Here is a 16,763-nt window from a genome sequence, read left to right as displayed (position 1 = left end):
ACTATTTTTTTTTTCAAAATATGCCTCGTTTCTGCATTAACAAAGCAGATAGTTTTTGCGTCACAAAGGTGAAACTTGACTACCTTGATAAGGAAAGCTTATAATCTGTGCTTTGGCTGTGGAACAGGAGATCAGGACAAGAATTGGGCTCCACACATAGGCTTCAGTAGATGTCCATCACATCTCACCCAGTGGTTGCATGGGAAGAGGCAATCTACGCCTTTTGCAGTCCCAATGATCAGAAGAGAGTAAACCGATCACATTACCAAATTTCTGCATGGTGCCCCCATTAGGAAAGGAGTTTCAAGGAAGAAGAAGTGGACTTTGCAGTATCCAAACCTTCCATCCACAATACGCCCAGTAACCACATACTGAAGAACTGCAGGTTCCAAATGCAGAAACACTTTCAGTCGAGTAAAGTGAGGAGGAAGACGGAGCTTGGTGTCCTAAAGTATCTTCCTCTCATGACCTAGACCTTCTGTCAGCAACCTCAGGTGAACCAGAAAGTGAACCGACCCATCTTGTAAGAGATTTGGACCTACCCAGGAGTAAGGCTGAGCTCTTTGCACAAGTTCACACTGCGTTAAAGCAGCCTGTTCAACGCATAGCGGTGACGGAGCCTCAGACGCTGCAGTGCGTATCTGAGGCTCTGTCACTGAATGACGGCACATCGCTAGCGCATGACGATTATGGCATGCGTTAGCGATGCGCCCGATAATAGGGGTTAATGGCAGCGTTAACGGACTGCCATAACACAATGTGAACCCAGCCTTAGCTTCCCGGCTACAGCAGTGGGATCTCCTAGTGGTCGAGGTTTCTTTGTTCTATAACTGAAGATCTTGTCCAATGCTTCTTCATGGAGGGCGATCTTGTGGCATGCAACAACATCAACAATTTAAAATGCAAGCTCTGAAGATAAGTCATAATCCAGAGGAATGGAGGCCCCTCATCAATTTGTCCAAAACAAGCCTAAAAGTCGTCTTGCTGCATAAAGTCGATGTGCTGCCTTTAATTCCAGCTGGTCATGGAGTCTACATGAAAGAAACAGCTGTTGAGGTGTCTGAACTTTGACCAACATTTGTGGCCCCTCTACGGTAACAAAGCTGGTTGTCCTCTTACTTGGTCTTCAGGGTGGATACACAAAGTACTGCTGCTTTCTGTGTGAGCCGTATAGTCGTGCATTCACTTCATCCAGGGAATAGAAAGGTCCGGCATCCAGCACTTGTTGACCCACAGAAGATTTTGTCATCACCCTTGCATATCAAGTTGGACTGGATGAAGAACTTTGTAAAGGCATTATATAAAAATGCTAAAGCATCAAGTATGTTATTGATACATTTTAAAGGTTGAGTGAAGCAAAGATAAAAGAAAGGAGTTTTATTGGACCTCAGATTCGTAAGCTTCTTCAAGTTGAGGAGTCTCTCCATTTGTTGCAGGGTAAGGAAAAGGCGGCATGGGTGTCATTCACATTAGTGGTATTTTTGGGGAAACTCAAGAGCAGATAACTATGAACAGTTGGTGGAAAATCTCGAAACATACAAGGATCTTGGCTGTAACATGTCCTTAAAGATTCACTTGTTAAACTCGCAGCTAGACCTTTTCCCACCAAACTGCAGAGCAGTGAGCGACAAGCACGGTGACAGATTTCACCAAAATGTTGCGGCTATGGAGAAAAGATATCAAGAACAATGCTTGCAGATTACTGCTGGATTGTAAGAGATGATCAGATGCAGGAGTACGAGAGACAAGCAAAAAAAGGAGTCGTCACTGAATGAGGAGCAAATGTTGTAGCGCAATTTGTGTAACTGTCATAGAATGGTAGAGTTGGAAGGGACCTCCGGGGTCATCTGGTCCAACCCCCTGCTCAATGCAGGATTCACTAAGCCATCTCAGACAGATATCTGTCCAGCCTCTGTTTGAAGACTTCCATTGAAGGAGAACTCACCACCTCTCGTGGCAGCTTGTTTCACTCATTGATCACCCTCACCGTCAAAAAGTTTTTTCTAATATCTAATCTGTGTCTCCTCCTATTCAATTTCATCCCATTGCTTCTAGTCTTTCCTTGTGCAAGTAAGAATAAGGATGATCCTTCTACAATGTGACAGCCCTTGAGATATTTGCAGACAGCTATTAAGTCTCCTCTCAGTCTTCTTTTGCAAGCTAAACATTCCCAAATCCTGTAACCGTTCCTCATAGGACATGGTTTGCGTGATTAGACAGGTTTTACTTATTGGAATTGTTACCAAGTTTCCCCTAAATAAATATCAGAAAATTGGCATAACAAAATATTCTGCATCTTTATATTTCCAAAAATAATAATGTTTCAAAACACTGGAACTTTTATGCGTTAATTATATGTAGCAGTAAATAGAAATAAGAGCGAACTAAACATTTTAATAGTCAGATTTGAATTCAGGAGGTGAAAATCATTAAGAAACGGCTTTTTCATCACTGAAGCTGACGAATTTTGGGAATATGTAGAACAGTGCAATCAGCATCGTCGCCCCTCATTAAAGACCAGAAGAATAAACTACGCTGTATTATCGGAGGGTGTTGGGGTACCGAAAAGCAGATTGATTAATTGGGGATTCTGTCAGATGTTCCGATACAGTTGGAATTTCTGTTCTACAATTTGTCGGCAAAGGGAATGAATAAACTCCCAGCAAAGTGGAGGACACCATCAAAATGTCTCCGATGTTCTTGTAGTTGGGCTCTGCTCCCATTTACAATGGATCACCCTCTCGACAGCGCGATTTTCCATTTTTGTGCATTATATCCATCCACCCCCCCAATCTTCGAAGAACCATAACTTTTTCATTTTCCTGTCCACATGTTTATTGCGGGAAAAGTTGTAGTTTTGAACGGCACCATTAATTTTTAACAAAGTGAAAACCCTTCTACCCCTGGACAAAGCTTTCCATAGAGAAACGCGTGTCCGGTGTGGTGGGTTCCTGGCTGCTGGCTTATACAAGGTAATTAGGGTCAATGCATGTTCTGGTGGGCCTATTTTATGTATATGGTACATGTCTGCTCTGCTCGCGGTAGTGTTCTGGCATTTTACTTATTTTTGCTTGCACAATTTACATTTATACTATTAAGACTATGCACTTTATACTATGTAATACTATGTAATGCGTGGTTCCTATTGCTAGCAGATGGATTATATCTATATAACACCTATGTGTTTATCTGTTTTTGATTGGTTATATATGTATCTATCCACTTGGGATACTCTTGGTTGTAGCCCCCTTTGTGCTTGATCTATATTATGCCACTCTAAAGCCCACCTTTTTTCCTTTTTCTGTATTTGTTTGTTTCCACTATTTTTATGTACTTTTATAAACTTGTGTGGTTTTTTATTGTTGAGAAAAACAAAAATAGCTTTTTATTAATCCAAGAAAAGCGTTAGTGTTGGTGGCTATATATAAAGTGAAAAAAGCTACCAATTATAGGCTCCAAAGAGTCGGATCCTGATGACAGTTTAGAAAAACTAAATATACAAGTTAAAAAAAGGAAGTCCCATTAAGTCTCTGATTCACACTAGATGTGCAAACAGCACCCTTGATCACCAAAGGCAGATCCTACAGCACCCTATAACACCCCGAGGACAACATAGCCAACACTAGCATGGTAATCCACGGAGATCCGACAATATCCGACTGAGCGACCCATGTCGCAATACATTTATATATACACCGTAGGTTGTTAGATCGGATATTGTGTATTTGGTTTTTCAAAATGGTTCTTTCATGATTTGACATTTAGTAACCTATTAAAATCGGTAGCCTTTTTTCACATTGTTATATGTTTTAAAAAAAATAAATAAATGAAATTCTAGAGTATTAACCCCTTTCTGCCCTCGGACGGAATAGTACATCCAAGGGCAGAACCCCCGCTTTGATGTTTGCTCCGGCAGTGAGTCGGCATCAAAGCTGGGACATGTCAGCTGTTTTGAACATCTGACCGCAATAGGCGCGGGCGGAATCGCGGTCCACCAGCAGCTATTAACTAGTTAAATGCCGCTGTCAAACTGACTCCTTGAGATCTCTATGGCTGCTGATGCCGGATTGCTATGAGCGCCACCCTGTGGTCGGTGCTCATAGGAATGCAGAAATTCTGCTACATAGGGGCAATCTGAGCATTGCCTCTATGTAGCAGAGCCGATCAAGTTGTGGCAGCTTCTAGCCTACCATGGAGACTATTGAAGCATGACAACATTTAAAAAAAAAAAAAAAGTTTTTAAAAATATGAACATTTTTTAAAAAATATATAACGGGTGAACAAAAGACTGTATCTGCACCAAAATGGTATCATTAAAAACCTCAGCTCAGCACGCAAAAAATAAGCCCTCACCTGACCCCAGATCATGGAAAATGACGCTTTGTTTTTTTTTGCAAAGTTTGGAATTTTTTTTCACCACTTAGATAAAAAAAAGAACCTAAGACATGTTTGGTGTCTATGAACTCGTAATGTCGTTGAGAATCATAATGGCTGGTCAGTTTTAGTATTTAGTGAACCTAGGAAAAAAGCCAAACAAAAAACAAGTGTGGGATTGCACTTTTTTTTTGCAATTTCACCGCAGTTGGAATTTTTTTTCCCATTTTTGAGTACACGGTATGGTAAAACCAATGGTGTCGTTCAAAAGTAAAACTTGTCCAGCAAAAAACAAGCCCACACATGGCCATATTGATGGCTCAGAGTTATGGCTCTGGGAAGAAGGGGAGCGAAAAACCAAAATAAGCTGAGGTCATGAAGGGGTGAAAAGTTCTATTTTATTTCTACATTATAGGGTGAGCTTTACAAAAATGGATGCACTTAAAGACATTTATTGTCCGGTGAATGGTTCTCCACTCAATGTACTGAAAAACTGGAGAAAAAAAAAAAGTCCTACATGCAGTGGAATTGTGAAAAAAAAAAAACAAACCAAAACATCTGCAATTCCATAACAGGACGTCAGATGTCATGAAGTAGTTAGAGGGGCTGTCTCAAGTTCATGAATAGGTAAAATGGCAACGTGCTTTGCAATTTACCCATTACCAAAAAATATCTTCTCCATTCCCAAGGATGCACTATTGTTCTCAGCAGCTCAAGTCCGGTTTACACAGGGTGATGTGCTGATGAGAAGGATAGTTTTGTGCAGCTCAAAAGATTATTTCCCCCGAAGAACAAGTGTTTTGCTCAGCTTGTTTACACAGCACAATTTTTGGGTTTTGGGAATCCAAGTATACTAGCTCACGATAAAAGCGCAGTGTGAACGGGCCTGGGACAAGTATACTAGCTCACGATAAAAGCGCAGTGTGAACGGGCCTGGGACACGTGTGTGTGTATGCTGATTACGATTGCTGTAGGGGTTTATATAGCAGGGTAGGGATGGTGTTCTGCTTCTTGACTATGTGACGGCTCCTTCCACTGCCTCTCCCAGCGCCTCAGCTCTTGTACCCGCTAACTAAACCTGCACCATTACTCCTCACAGGGCCAGAACACCTCAGAATATCGCCAGGGATAAGATGTGCAGAGTTTTGCTTTTTTTGGGGGGGGGTTTTCTTTGTGCTGCTGATTTGCACTGCAAAGGGTAAAACCAAATCACAGACTGACATGCTGCTGATTGTTTTATATAGCGGGAAAATCTCATCAATTTCCTTCTACTGTAACATGAGAATCTTCCGCACATCCACAATGGAGAACATACTGGTTTCCTATTTTTTTTGCAGTGGATGTTACCCCCTGCAGGAAAATCTTCTGTGATGTTCCTGTACAGCAGGATCTCAAATTAGAGGATTTATAGTATTATACATGTGTTATACTCTACATGTGTGGAGTCTGTCTATAGCCATCTGCGGGACTCAAGCTGCTGTCAACTACAAGTCTCAGCATTGTCCGACCCTGTGGGATAAATGGCACAGTACAGTAAATCCTGTACACTCCTACAGCCTAACTATAGATGACATATACAACCCCCATATCTGCCATCGGGGGGAAGGAAATCGAACGTCCTGACCGCAACAGGGGCAATTCCACACATCAAAATAGTCCAGGCAACTGCTTCATGGGCAATTCCCCAATATACAGACCTGTGCGACCCCATGATAACCAGCAGGAGCCACCGCGTCCGTTCGGGAGACCTGAGAAATTATATTTATAGCCATAATAAAGCTGAACATTACCATCAGGATCCGCCATCTCCACACCGAGAGCGGCCCAGTGTTCATTTCTACAAAGATAAGCACTGATCCTGGCACCGCTCATCTCCCAGGAGCACAGCGCACCTTCCCCTCCTTGCTTTTCATGGCCATACACACTAATAATGCGCATCCCCAGTATAACAATCATCACCATCTGATACAGCGTGCACATGTGTTATAGGGACTGTCCGCACCTCCCCTGGTCCACTAACATCATGGCAACAGAATTGGGCGAGATGCCATTCACAGACAGACGTGCTATGTATGAGCGGCTCCAGTTCTCGTAGATTGGAGGAGTCATTGGACGATTTTTTTTGTTATAACAATAAGGGTCTTCAAAGCCCCTTGGCGTGGGCGAGAGTTCAGTGCACAGTTAGGTGCCATTAATTTACATACCAAGCAGTGTCCTATCCTGATGATGGGGCGCTCTGCAGTGTACACTCCCATCTGCGGACGCTCCGCGGTGACACTGAGCGAGGCTGCAGAGCGCGCTGTTATCAGGATAGGACAAAGCGCTCAGTCCGCAGATTCAGGGGGCACAATGGTGCACTGAGACCCCCTCATTGTCATCCAAAAAAATCTACATTTTATTCTGGTGACTAATCTACAGTTCTGATTTTACAGGCGCTCACTCCCCTACACACCTGTATGAGCGGCGCCACCAGAGTTTAGGGGGGCTACAAAATCCCTTTAATTGGAGCCAAATGTTACCACTGAGAGCCAAGCGGCTCCATGTCCCCCAGATATGAGAAGACCCCTAGAGAGCGATTTTCCAAAATAGTCACTTACTGGTTCAAGCCTGTGTTGCTGACATCACGTGACCACTGCAGCCAATCACTGCCCTCAGCAGCCAATCACTGCCCTCAGCAGCAGCGAGCCCAGTGATTGGCTGCAGGCCGAGGTGGGAGGGGTGTACTCATTACCTCCTCCTAGCACAAGGTTTGTTTTTTTTAAGGGCCCCTGCATTGTGGAACCCAGCAGCCCCATGTAAAAAGCGCAGAACGGGGGTCACGTGATCTATACGGACTCGTGTCGGCCGCAGCGACGCACAAATACATTTTATAAGAAATAATAGAGACCCCCCATATAAAACAATATAGACCCCCCCATATAAAACAATAAAGACCCCCCATATAAAACAATAGACCCCCCCATATAAAACAATATAGACCCCCCATATAAAACAATATAGACCCCCCCATATAAAACAATATAGACCCCCCCATATAAAACAATAGAGACCCCCCCATATAAAACAATAGAGACCCCCCCATATAAAACAATAGAGACCCCCCCATATAAAACAATAGAGACCCCCCCATATAAAACAATATAGACCCGCCATATAAAACAAGAGACCCCCCATATAAAATAGAACCCCCCCAGTCACGACATGACGTCACGACAGGTCGCCGCCTCCTCCCTCACCTCGCGGTCCTTGAGCCCCAGCAGCAGCACCTCCTCCATCAGGGTGAGCCTGGCCTCCTTGTCCCCGGCCCGCTCCTCGTCCTCCTGCTCCTCTCGCTCCCGCTCCTCGGTCTGGCCCTCGGCCGCCCTCTCCCGGTCGCTGCGGGAGGCCTCGGTGCGGCGCTGCACTAGGCCGGAGTTGCGCTGGGTGACGGACGTCATGTCTGAGGTGTGTGAGGGGGCAGCGGGGGGGGGTGTAATGTGAGGTCACGTGCTGCACTGGGGGAGGGCTATCTGGAGGCCCAGGCTGCGCTCATCAGGCCGCGCACTCTCCTCCCCCGGTGCTGCCGTCTCCGGTTCTGCTGCTGCAGGAAGGAAGAAATCCGCTTCTCCTCGGTATTCGGCCAAGATGGCGGCTCCTGCTGACGTCACCAGAGGATGTGGCACGAACTGTTCAAAGGGGGAGGAGACTGGGACTGAAAGCGGAAGTGACGTCACGGGAGAGTATGAGGAGATCGGGACAAGCGCCCTCTGCTGGTCAAGAAGAAAATATGGGAAAAAGAGGCGGAGTCTCCTACAGCAACCAATCAGAAAAAAAAGCCACCTAAATTCGTTGCTAGGGGCAACAGTTTTATTTTTCCTCAGTCCTCTGAGCCCCCAGTTTTCATTTTTTCTCTTTTTTTTCTCCCATAACTGTTTTATTTCTCTGTCCCGTCGCTCCGAGCTTTTTTTTTGCAGGATAATTTGTAGTTATTAATTCATTTTACCATTTAATGGACTGAAAAATGTGTGTGGGGGGGAATCCGAATAATGTGAAAAGGTGAAAAAGACGCAATACCGCCATTTTTTTTTTCTGGCGCTCAGGGAGGCATTATTAGCCAATCTGGACAAGTACGGCGAGCCCAAACTTGGGGCTTGTTCACATGTTTTGCCACATTTTTCCTTCTCATTTTTTTTGATACATTTTTTACAAAAAAAAAAAAAAAAGCGTATGAAAGATTACTGCAAAGAGACACGTTTTGGGGGCAGAAATGGTGGCTGGAAATACTTGTGTGCACATAAAGGTTTTTTTTCTTATTTTTTTTTTATTAACTTTATTTTTTCTATTTTTTTATTTTTTCTATTTTATTTTATTTTTTTCTATTTTTTCTTTTATTATTTTTATTTTTTTATTCTTTCTATTTTTTTCTATAATTTTTTGTTATTTTATTTATTTTTTATTATTTTTTCTATTATTATTTTATTATTATTCATTTTATTATTTTAGCAGCAAGTTTGTAAAAATAAAGCAATAAAATTGTGGGGGGGGGGTTGTTCCCTTTTGTTATGTTTCTATTCTCAGAGGGTCGTACAGAACAATCTCTTGTAACAAAAGAAAATCCGATTCCCCGATGGCATAAATAATTCTATATTTTGATAGACTTTTACTGATATTTTTTTTATTATGTCTCAAAAAAAAATTTATTATTTTTTTTACATTATAATTTAATTTTTGACCCTGTGATCTCCTGGATCGTATACCGTAATTCTTCAGCGTACACATAACATTTTTTTTTTTTTTTAAATTAATTATTTTATCATTTTAGAGGTGAAATAAAAATAAAAAAAATTGTAAAAAAAAAAAAAAATTCTTTAAGTCCGTGGGTGTCATTTTTTGTACTTTTTCCATCGGCAGGGCTTGTTTTTCGTCTTGTGAGCTGATGGTTTTATCGGTACATACGATTTTTTTTTTAATGTTTGAGATAAATTAATCGATATGAAGTTAATTATTACGACTCAATTATTAGGGGAACAGATAGGGCAATCTGTCACAAAGACAGGGATCGTCGGACGGTGTGCTGCCTACCTGGCGCTCGAGTCCGACACATCGCTGATCGGGTGGACAGATTACTGGGAGGGGCTGGTGAGGACCCAGCGGTCATGGTGCACATTGGCACAAATGACAAAGTTAGAGGTAGGTGGAAGGTCCTTAAAGATGATTTCAGGGAATTAGGCTGCAAGCTGAAAGCAAGGACCTCCAACGTGGTATTTTCCGAAATACTGCCTGTACCACGTGCCACACCAGAGAGGCAACGGGAGATTAGGGAGGTTAATAAGTGGCTCAAGAATTGGTGTAGGAAGGAGGGGTTTGGGTTCCTGCAGAACTGGGCCGACTTCTCAGTGGGCTACAGGCTCTACGCTAGGGACGGGCTGCACCTCAATGGGGAAGGTGCAGCTGTGCTGGGGGAGAAAATGGTTAGAAGGTTGGAGGAGTGTTTAAACTAGGGATTGGGGGGAGGGTATTCATTTTATAGGAGGGGAAGATAGTGCAGATAGAGACCTGGGCACACATAAGGAAGTTGGGGGTGGCGGTGGCATGGGGGGTGGGGTTAGAACAGTTAGTAATTTAAGAAAGAATAGAGGTACAGAGAGTAACATCAAGTGCATGTATACTAATGCCAGAAGCCTCGCCAACAAAATGGACGAATTAGAATTAATGTTGTTGGAGCATAATTATGACATGGTGGGGATATCTGAAACATGGATGGATGAGAGCCATGACTGGGCTGTTAACTTGCAGGGCTATAGCCTTTTCAGAAATGACCGTACAGATAAGCGAGGGGGAGGGGTGTGTCTGTATGTAAAATCGACCTTAAAACCCATCCTGCGTGATAATATAGGTGAATCTAATGAAAATGTAGAGTCCCTGTGGGTGGAGATAAGGGGAGGGGGAAAAAATAATAAATTACTGATAGGGGTTTGTTATAAATCTCCAAAACTAATGGAAGCAATGGAGAATATCCTCGTAAAGCAAATAGATGAAGCTGCGACTCAAGGAGAAGTCATTATTATGGGGGACTTCAACTACCCTGAAATAGATTGGGGAACAGAAACCTGCAGTTCCAGCAAAGGTAATCGGTTTTTGACAACTATGAGAGACAATTACCTTTCACAACTGGTTCAGGACCCAACAAGAAGGGGGGCACTACTAGACCTAATATTAACCAACAGGCCAGACCGCATATCAAATATAAGGGTTGGGGGTCACTTGGGGAATAGTGATCACAAAATAATAAGTTTTCATGTCTCCTTTAATAAGATGTGTAGTAGAGGGGTGACAAGGACACTAAACTTCAGGAGGGCAAATTTCCAACGGATGAGAGAGGATCTTGGTGCAATTAACTGGGACGATATCCTGAGACACAAAAATACACAAAGAAAATGGGAGACGTTTATTAGCATCCTGGATAGGACCTGTGCACAGTATATACCGTATGGGAATAAACATACTAGAAATAGGAGGAAACCAATATGGCTAAATAGAGCTGTAAGGGGCGCAATAAGGGACAAAAAGAAAGCATTTAGAGAATTAAAGGAAGTAGGTAGTGAGGAGGCATTAAATAAATACAGAAAATTAAATACATTCTGTAAAAAGCAAATCAAGGCAGCAAAGATTGAGACAGAGAGACTCATTGCCAGAGAGAGTAAAAATAATCCCAAAATATTCTTTAACTATATAAATAGTAAGAAACTAAAAAATGACAGTGTTGGCCCCCTTAAAAATAGTCTGGGTGAAATGGTGGATGAGGATGAGGAAAAAGCCAATATGCTAAATGACTTTTTTTCATCAGTATTTACAAAAGAAAATCCCATGGCAGCCAATATGACTAGTGATAAAAATTCCCCATTAAATGTCACCTGCTTAACCCAGCAGGAAGTACAGCGGCGTCTAAAAATAACTAAAATTGACAAATCTCCGGGCCCGGATGGGATACACCCCCGAGTACTGCAGGAACTAAGTACAGTCATTGATAGACCATTATTTTTAATCTTTAAAGAGTCCATAATAACAGGGTCTGTACCACAGGACTGGCGTATAGCAAATGTGGTGCCAATATTCAAAAAAGGGGCAAAAACTGAACTCGGTAATTATAGGCCAGGAAGCTTAACCTCTACTGTGGGTAAAATCCTGGAGGGCATTCTAAGGGATGCTATGCTGGAGTATCTGAAGAGGAATAACCTCATGACCCAGTATCAGCACGGGTTTACTAGGGACCGTTCATGTCAGACTAATTTGATCAGCTTCTATGAAGAGGTAAGTTCCGGACTGGACCAAGGGAACCCAGTGGACGTAGTATATATGGACTTTTCCAAAGCTTTTGATACGGTGCCACACAAAAGGTTGATACATAAAATGAGAATAATGGGGATAGGGGAAAATATGTGCAAGTGGGTTGAGAGCTGGCCCAGGGATAGGAAACAAAGGGTGGTTATTAATGGAGCACACTCGGACTGGGTCAAGGTTAGCAGTGGGGTACCACAGGGGTCAGTATTGGGCCCTCTTCTTTTTAACATATTTATTAATGACCTTGTAGGGGGCATTCAGAGTAGAATTTCAATATTTGCAGATGACACTAAACTCTGCAGGGTAATCAATACAGGGGAGGACAATTTTATATTACAGGCTGATTTATGTAAACTAGAAGCTTGGGCTGATAAATGGCAAATGAGCTTTAATGGGGATAAATGTAAGGTCATGCACTTGGGTAGAAGTAATAAGATGTATAACTATGTGCTTAATTCTAAAGCTCTGGGCAAAACCGTCAATGAAAAAGACCTGGGTGTATGGGTGGATGACAAACTCATATTCAGTGGCCAGTGTCAGGCAGCTGCTACAAAGGCAAATAAAATAATGGGATGTATTAAAAGAGGCATAGATGCTCATGAGGAGAACATAATTTTACCTCTATACAAGTCACTAGTGCGACCACACTTAGAATACTGTGCACAGTTCTGGTCTCCGGTGTATAAGAAAGACATAGCTGAACTGGAGCGGGTGCAGAGAAGAGCGACCAAAGTTATTAGAGGACTGGGGGGTCTGCAATACCAAGATAGGTTATTACACTTGGGGCTATTTAGTTTGGAAAAACGAAGACTAAGGGGTGATCTTATGTTAATGTATAAATATATGAGGGGACAGTACAAAGACCTTTCTGATGATCTTTTTAATCATAGACCTGAGACAGGGACAAGGGGGCATCCTCTACGTCTGGAGGAAAGAAGGTTTAAGCATAATAACAGACGCGGATTCTTTACTGTAAGAGCAGTGAGACTATGGAACTCTCTGCCGTATGAGGTTGTAATGAGTGAGTCATTAATTAAATTTAAGAGGGGACTGGATACCTTTCTGGAAAAGTATAATGTTACAGGGTATATACACTAGATTCCTTCATAAGGCGTTGATCCAGGGAACTAGTCTGATTGCCGTATGTGGAGTCGGGAAGGAATTTTTTTCCCCATGGTGGAGCTTACTCTTTGCCACATGGGGTTTTTTTTGCCTTCCCCTGGATCAACATGTTAGGGCATGTTAGGTTAGGCTATGGGTTGAACTAGATGGACTTACAGTCTTCCTTCAACCTTAACCCCTTCACCCCCAAGGGTGGTTTGCACGTTATGGACCGGGCCAATTTTTACAATTCTGACCACTGTCCCTTTATGAGGCTATAACTCTGGAACGCTTTGACGGATCTTGGCGATTCTGACATTGTTTTCTCGTGACATATTGTACTTCATGTTAAAGGTAAAATTTATTCGATATAACTTGCGTTTATTTGTGAAAAAAATGGAAATTTGGCGAAAATTTTGAAAATTTTGCAATTTTCCAACTTTGAATTTTTGTGCCCTTAAATCACAGACATATGTCACGCAAAATACTTAATAAGTAACATTTCCCACATGTCTACTTTACATCAGTACAATTTTGGAACCAAAATTTTTTTTTGTGACGGAGTTATAAGGGTTAAAAGTTGACCAGCAATTTCTCATTTTTACAACACCATTTTTTTTTAGGGACCACATCTCATTTGAAGTCATTTTGAGGGGTCTATATGATAGAAAATACTCAAGTGTGACACCATTCTAAAAACTGCATCCCTCAAGGTGCTCAAAACCACATTCAAGAAGTTTATTAACCCTTCAGGTGTTTCACAGGAATTTTTGGAATGTTTAAATAAAAATGAACATTTAACTTTTTTTCACACAAAATTTATTTCAGCTCCAATTTGTTTTATTTTACCAAGGGTAACAGGAGAAAATGGACCCCCAAAGTTGTTGTACAATTTGTCCTGAGTACGATGATACCCCATATGTGGGTGTAAACCATTGTTTAGGCGCATGGCAGAGCTTGGAAGGGAAGGAGCGCCATTTGACTTTTCAATGCAAAATTGACTGGAATTGAGATGGGACGCCATGTTGCGTTTGGAGAGCCCCTGATGTGCCTAAACATTGAAACCCCCACAAGTGACACCATTTTGGAAAGTAGACCCCCTAAGGAACTTATCTAGATGTGTGGTGAGCACTTTGACCCACCAAGTGCTTCACAGAAGTTTATAATGCAGAGCCGTAAAAATAAAAAATCATATTTTTTCACAAAAATTATCTTTTCGCCCCCAATTTTTTATTTTCCCAAGGGTAAGAGAAGAAATTGGACCCCAAAAAATGTTGTGCAATTTGTCCTGAGTACGCTGATACCCCATATGTGGGTGTAAACCATTGTTTGGGCGCATGGCAGAGCTTGGAAGGGAAGGAGCGCCATTTGACTTTTCAATGCAAAATTGACTGGAATTGAGATGGGACGCCATGTTGCGTTTGGAGAGCCCCTGATGTGCCTAAACATTGAAACTCCCTACAAGTGACACCATTTTGGAAAGTAGACCCCCTAAGGAACTTATCTAGATGTGTTTTGAGAGCTTTGAACCCCCAAGTGTTTCACTACAGATTATAACGCAGAGCCGTGAAAATAATTTTTTTTTTTTTCTCAAAAATGATTTTTTAGCCCCCAGCTTTGTATTTTTACAAGGGTAACAGAATAAATTGGACCCCAAAATTTGTTTTCCAATTTGTCCTGAGTACGCTGATACCCCATATGTGGGGGGGAACCACTGTTTGGGCGCATGACAGAGCTCGGAAGGGAAGGAGCGCCATTTGGAATGCAGACTTAAATGGATTGGTCAGCAGCCGTCACGTTGCATTTGCAGAGCCCCTGATGTACCCAAACAGTACAAACCCCCCACAAGTGACCCCATATTGGAAACTAGACCTCCCAAGGAACTTATCTAGATGTGTTTTGAGAACTTTGAACCCCCAAGTGTTTCACTAAAGTTTATAGCGCAAAGCCGTGAAAATAAAAATTCTTTTTTTTTTTTTTCACAAAAATGATTTTTTAGCCCCCAGTTTTGTATTTTCACAAGGGTAACAGGATAAATTAGACCCCAAAAGTTGTTGTCCAATTTGTCCTGAGTACGCTGATACCCCATATGTGGGGGGGAACCACTGTTTGGGCGCATGACAGAGCTCGGAAGGGAAGGAGCGCCATTTGGAATGCAGCCTTAAATGGATTGGTCTGCAGGCGTCACGTTGCATTTGCAGAGCCCCTGATGTACCCAAACAGTACAAACCCCCCACAAGTGACCCCATATTGGAAACTAGACCTCCCAAGGAACTTATCTAGATGTGTTGTGAGAACTTTGAACCCCCAAGTGTTTCACTACAGTTTATAATGCAGAGCCGTGAAAATAAAACATCTTTTTTTTCCCACAAAAATGATTTTTAGCCCCCCAAATTTTTATTTTCCTAAGGATAACAAGAGAACTTGGACCCCAGAAGTTGTTGTTCAATTTGTCCCGAGTACGCTGATAACACATATGTTGGGGTAAACCCCTTTTTGGGCGCACGGGAGAGCTCGGAAGGGAAGGAGCACTGTTTTACTTTTTCAACGCAGAATTGGCTGGAATTGAGATTGGACGCCATGTCGCGCTTGGAGAGCCCCTGATGTGCCTGGACAGTGGAAACCCCCCAATTCTACCTGAAACCCTAACCCAAACACACCCCTAACCCTAATCCCAACGGTAACCCTAACCACACCCCTAGCCCTGACACACCCATAATTCTAATCCCAACCCTAATCCAAACGTAAATGTAATCCAAACCCTAACCCTAACTTTAGCCCCAACCCTAACTTTAGCCCCAACCCTAACTTTACCTCCAACCCTAGCCCTAACCCTACCCCTAACCCTAACCCTAAACGTGACTGAAATACGTGGCACTGAAATACGTGGCACTGAAATACGTGGCACTGAAATACGTGGCACTGAAATACGTGATACGTGGCACTTAAATACGTGGCACTGAAACACGTGGCACTATGACTGTCAGAAAATGTTCATTAAACGGTTAGGGGTGAGGTTAGGGGTAGAGTTAGGGTTAGGGTTTGGATCCCTTTATCACCTTGATGGTGGTGGGTGGCTTTTCAGTGTGTTTTCTGTTTTTTTTCGATAAAAATGCATGCATTTTTAACGCAAACAAACGCATGTGCTTAAAAACGCAAGAAAATACTGCAGGTTGTATTTCTGAAAATGAACGCATGCAGAAAAAAACCGCATGCGTTTGAAAACGCGACCAAACGCGTACAAAAAAACCGCATGCGTTTTCAATGTTAAATATAGGGAAAAAACGCATGCGTTTTTTTGTGCAAAAAACGCTGCAGACAAAAACGGAAGTGTGAAACCAGCGACGCTTTTTATAGCAAAAAAGTTTTTGCGTCTCCACATTTTGAGACCTATAATTTTTCCACATTTGCTCCACAGAGTCATGTGAGGTCTTGTTTTTTGCGGGACGAGTTGACGTTTTTATTGGTAACATTTTCGGACACGTGACCGTTTTTGATCGCTTTTTATTCCGATTTTTGTGAGGCAGAATGACCAAAAACCTGCTATTCATGAATTTCTTTTGGGAGAGGCGTTTATACCGTTCCGGGTTTGGTAAAATTGATAAAGCAGTTTTATTCGTCGGGTCAGTACGATTACAGCGATATCTCATTTATATCATTTTTTTATGTTTTTTTATGTTTTGGCGCTTTTATACGATAAAAACTATTTTATAGAAAAAATAATTATTTTGGTATCGCTTTATTCTCAGGACTATAACTTTTTTATTTTTTTGCTGATGATGCTGTATGGCGGCTTGTTTTTTGCGGGACAAGATGACGTTTTCAGCGGTACCATGGATATTTATATCAGTCTTTTTGATCGCGTGTTATTCCACTTTTTGTTCGGCGGTATGGTAATAAAGCGTTGTTGGGTCGTTACGGACGTGGCGATACTAAATATGTGTACTTTTATTGTTTTGTTTTTTTAA

General features: G+C 42.2%; 1 protein-coding gene across 1 annotated transcript in view; it reads right to left on the bottom strand.

The window, feature by feature from the left end:
- The window catches only part of GOLPH3 (golgi phosphoprotein 3), a 35,377-nt gene extending 27,418 nt beyond the window's left edge, over positions 1-7,959 (bottom strand). The window contains exon 1 of the mRNA XM_077282061.1: positions 7,611-7,959. Coding sequence (XP_077138176.1) covers positions 7,611-7,811 — 201 coding nt within the window. The 5' untranslated portion in view covers positions 7,812-7,959. The remainder of the gene's footprint in view (positions 1-7,610) is intronic.
- Between the last annotated feature and the right edge of the window lie 8,804 nt (positions 7,960-16,763).

The sequence above is a fragment of the Ranitomeya variabilis genome, chromosome 1, assembly GCF_051348905.1.
Source record: "Ranitomeya variabilis isolate aRanVar5 chromosome 1, aRanVar5.hap1, whole genome shotgun sequence".
In the NCBI taxonomy this organism is placed as follows: Eukaryota; Metazoa; Chordata; class Amphibia; order Anura; family Dendrobatidae; genus Ranitomeya; species Ranitomeya variabilis.
Note: the sequence above shows the minus strand (reverse complement) of the source record. Positions and strands in the feature narration are given on the sequence as shown.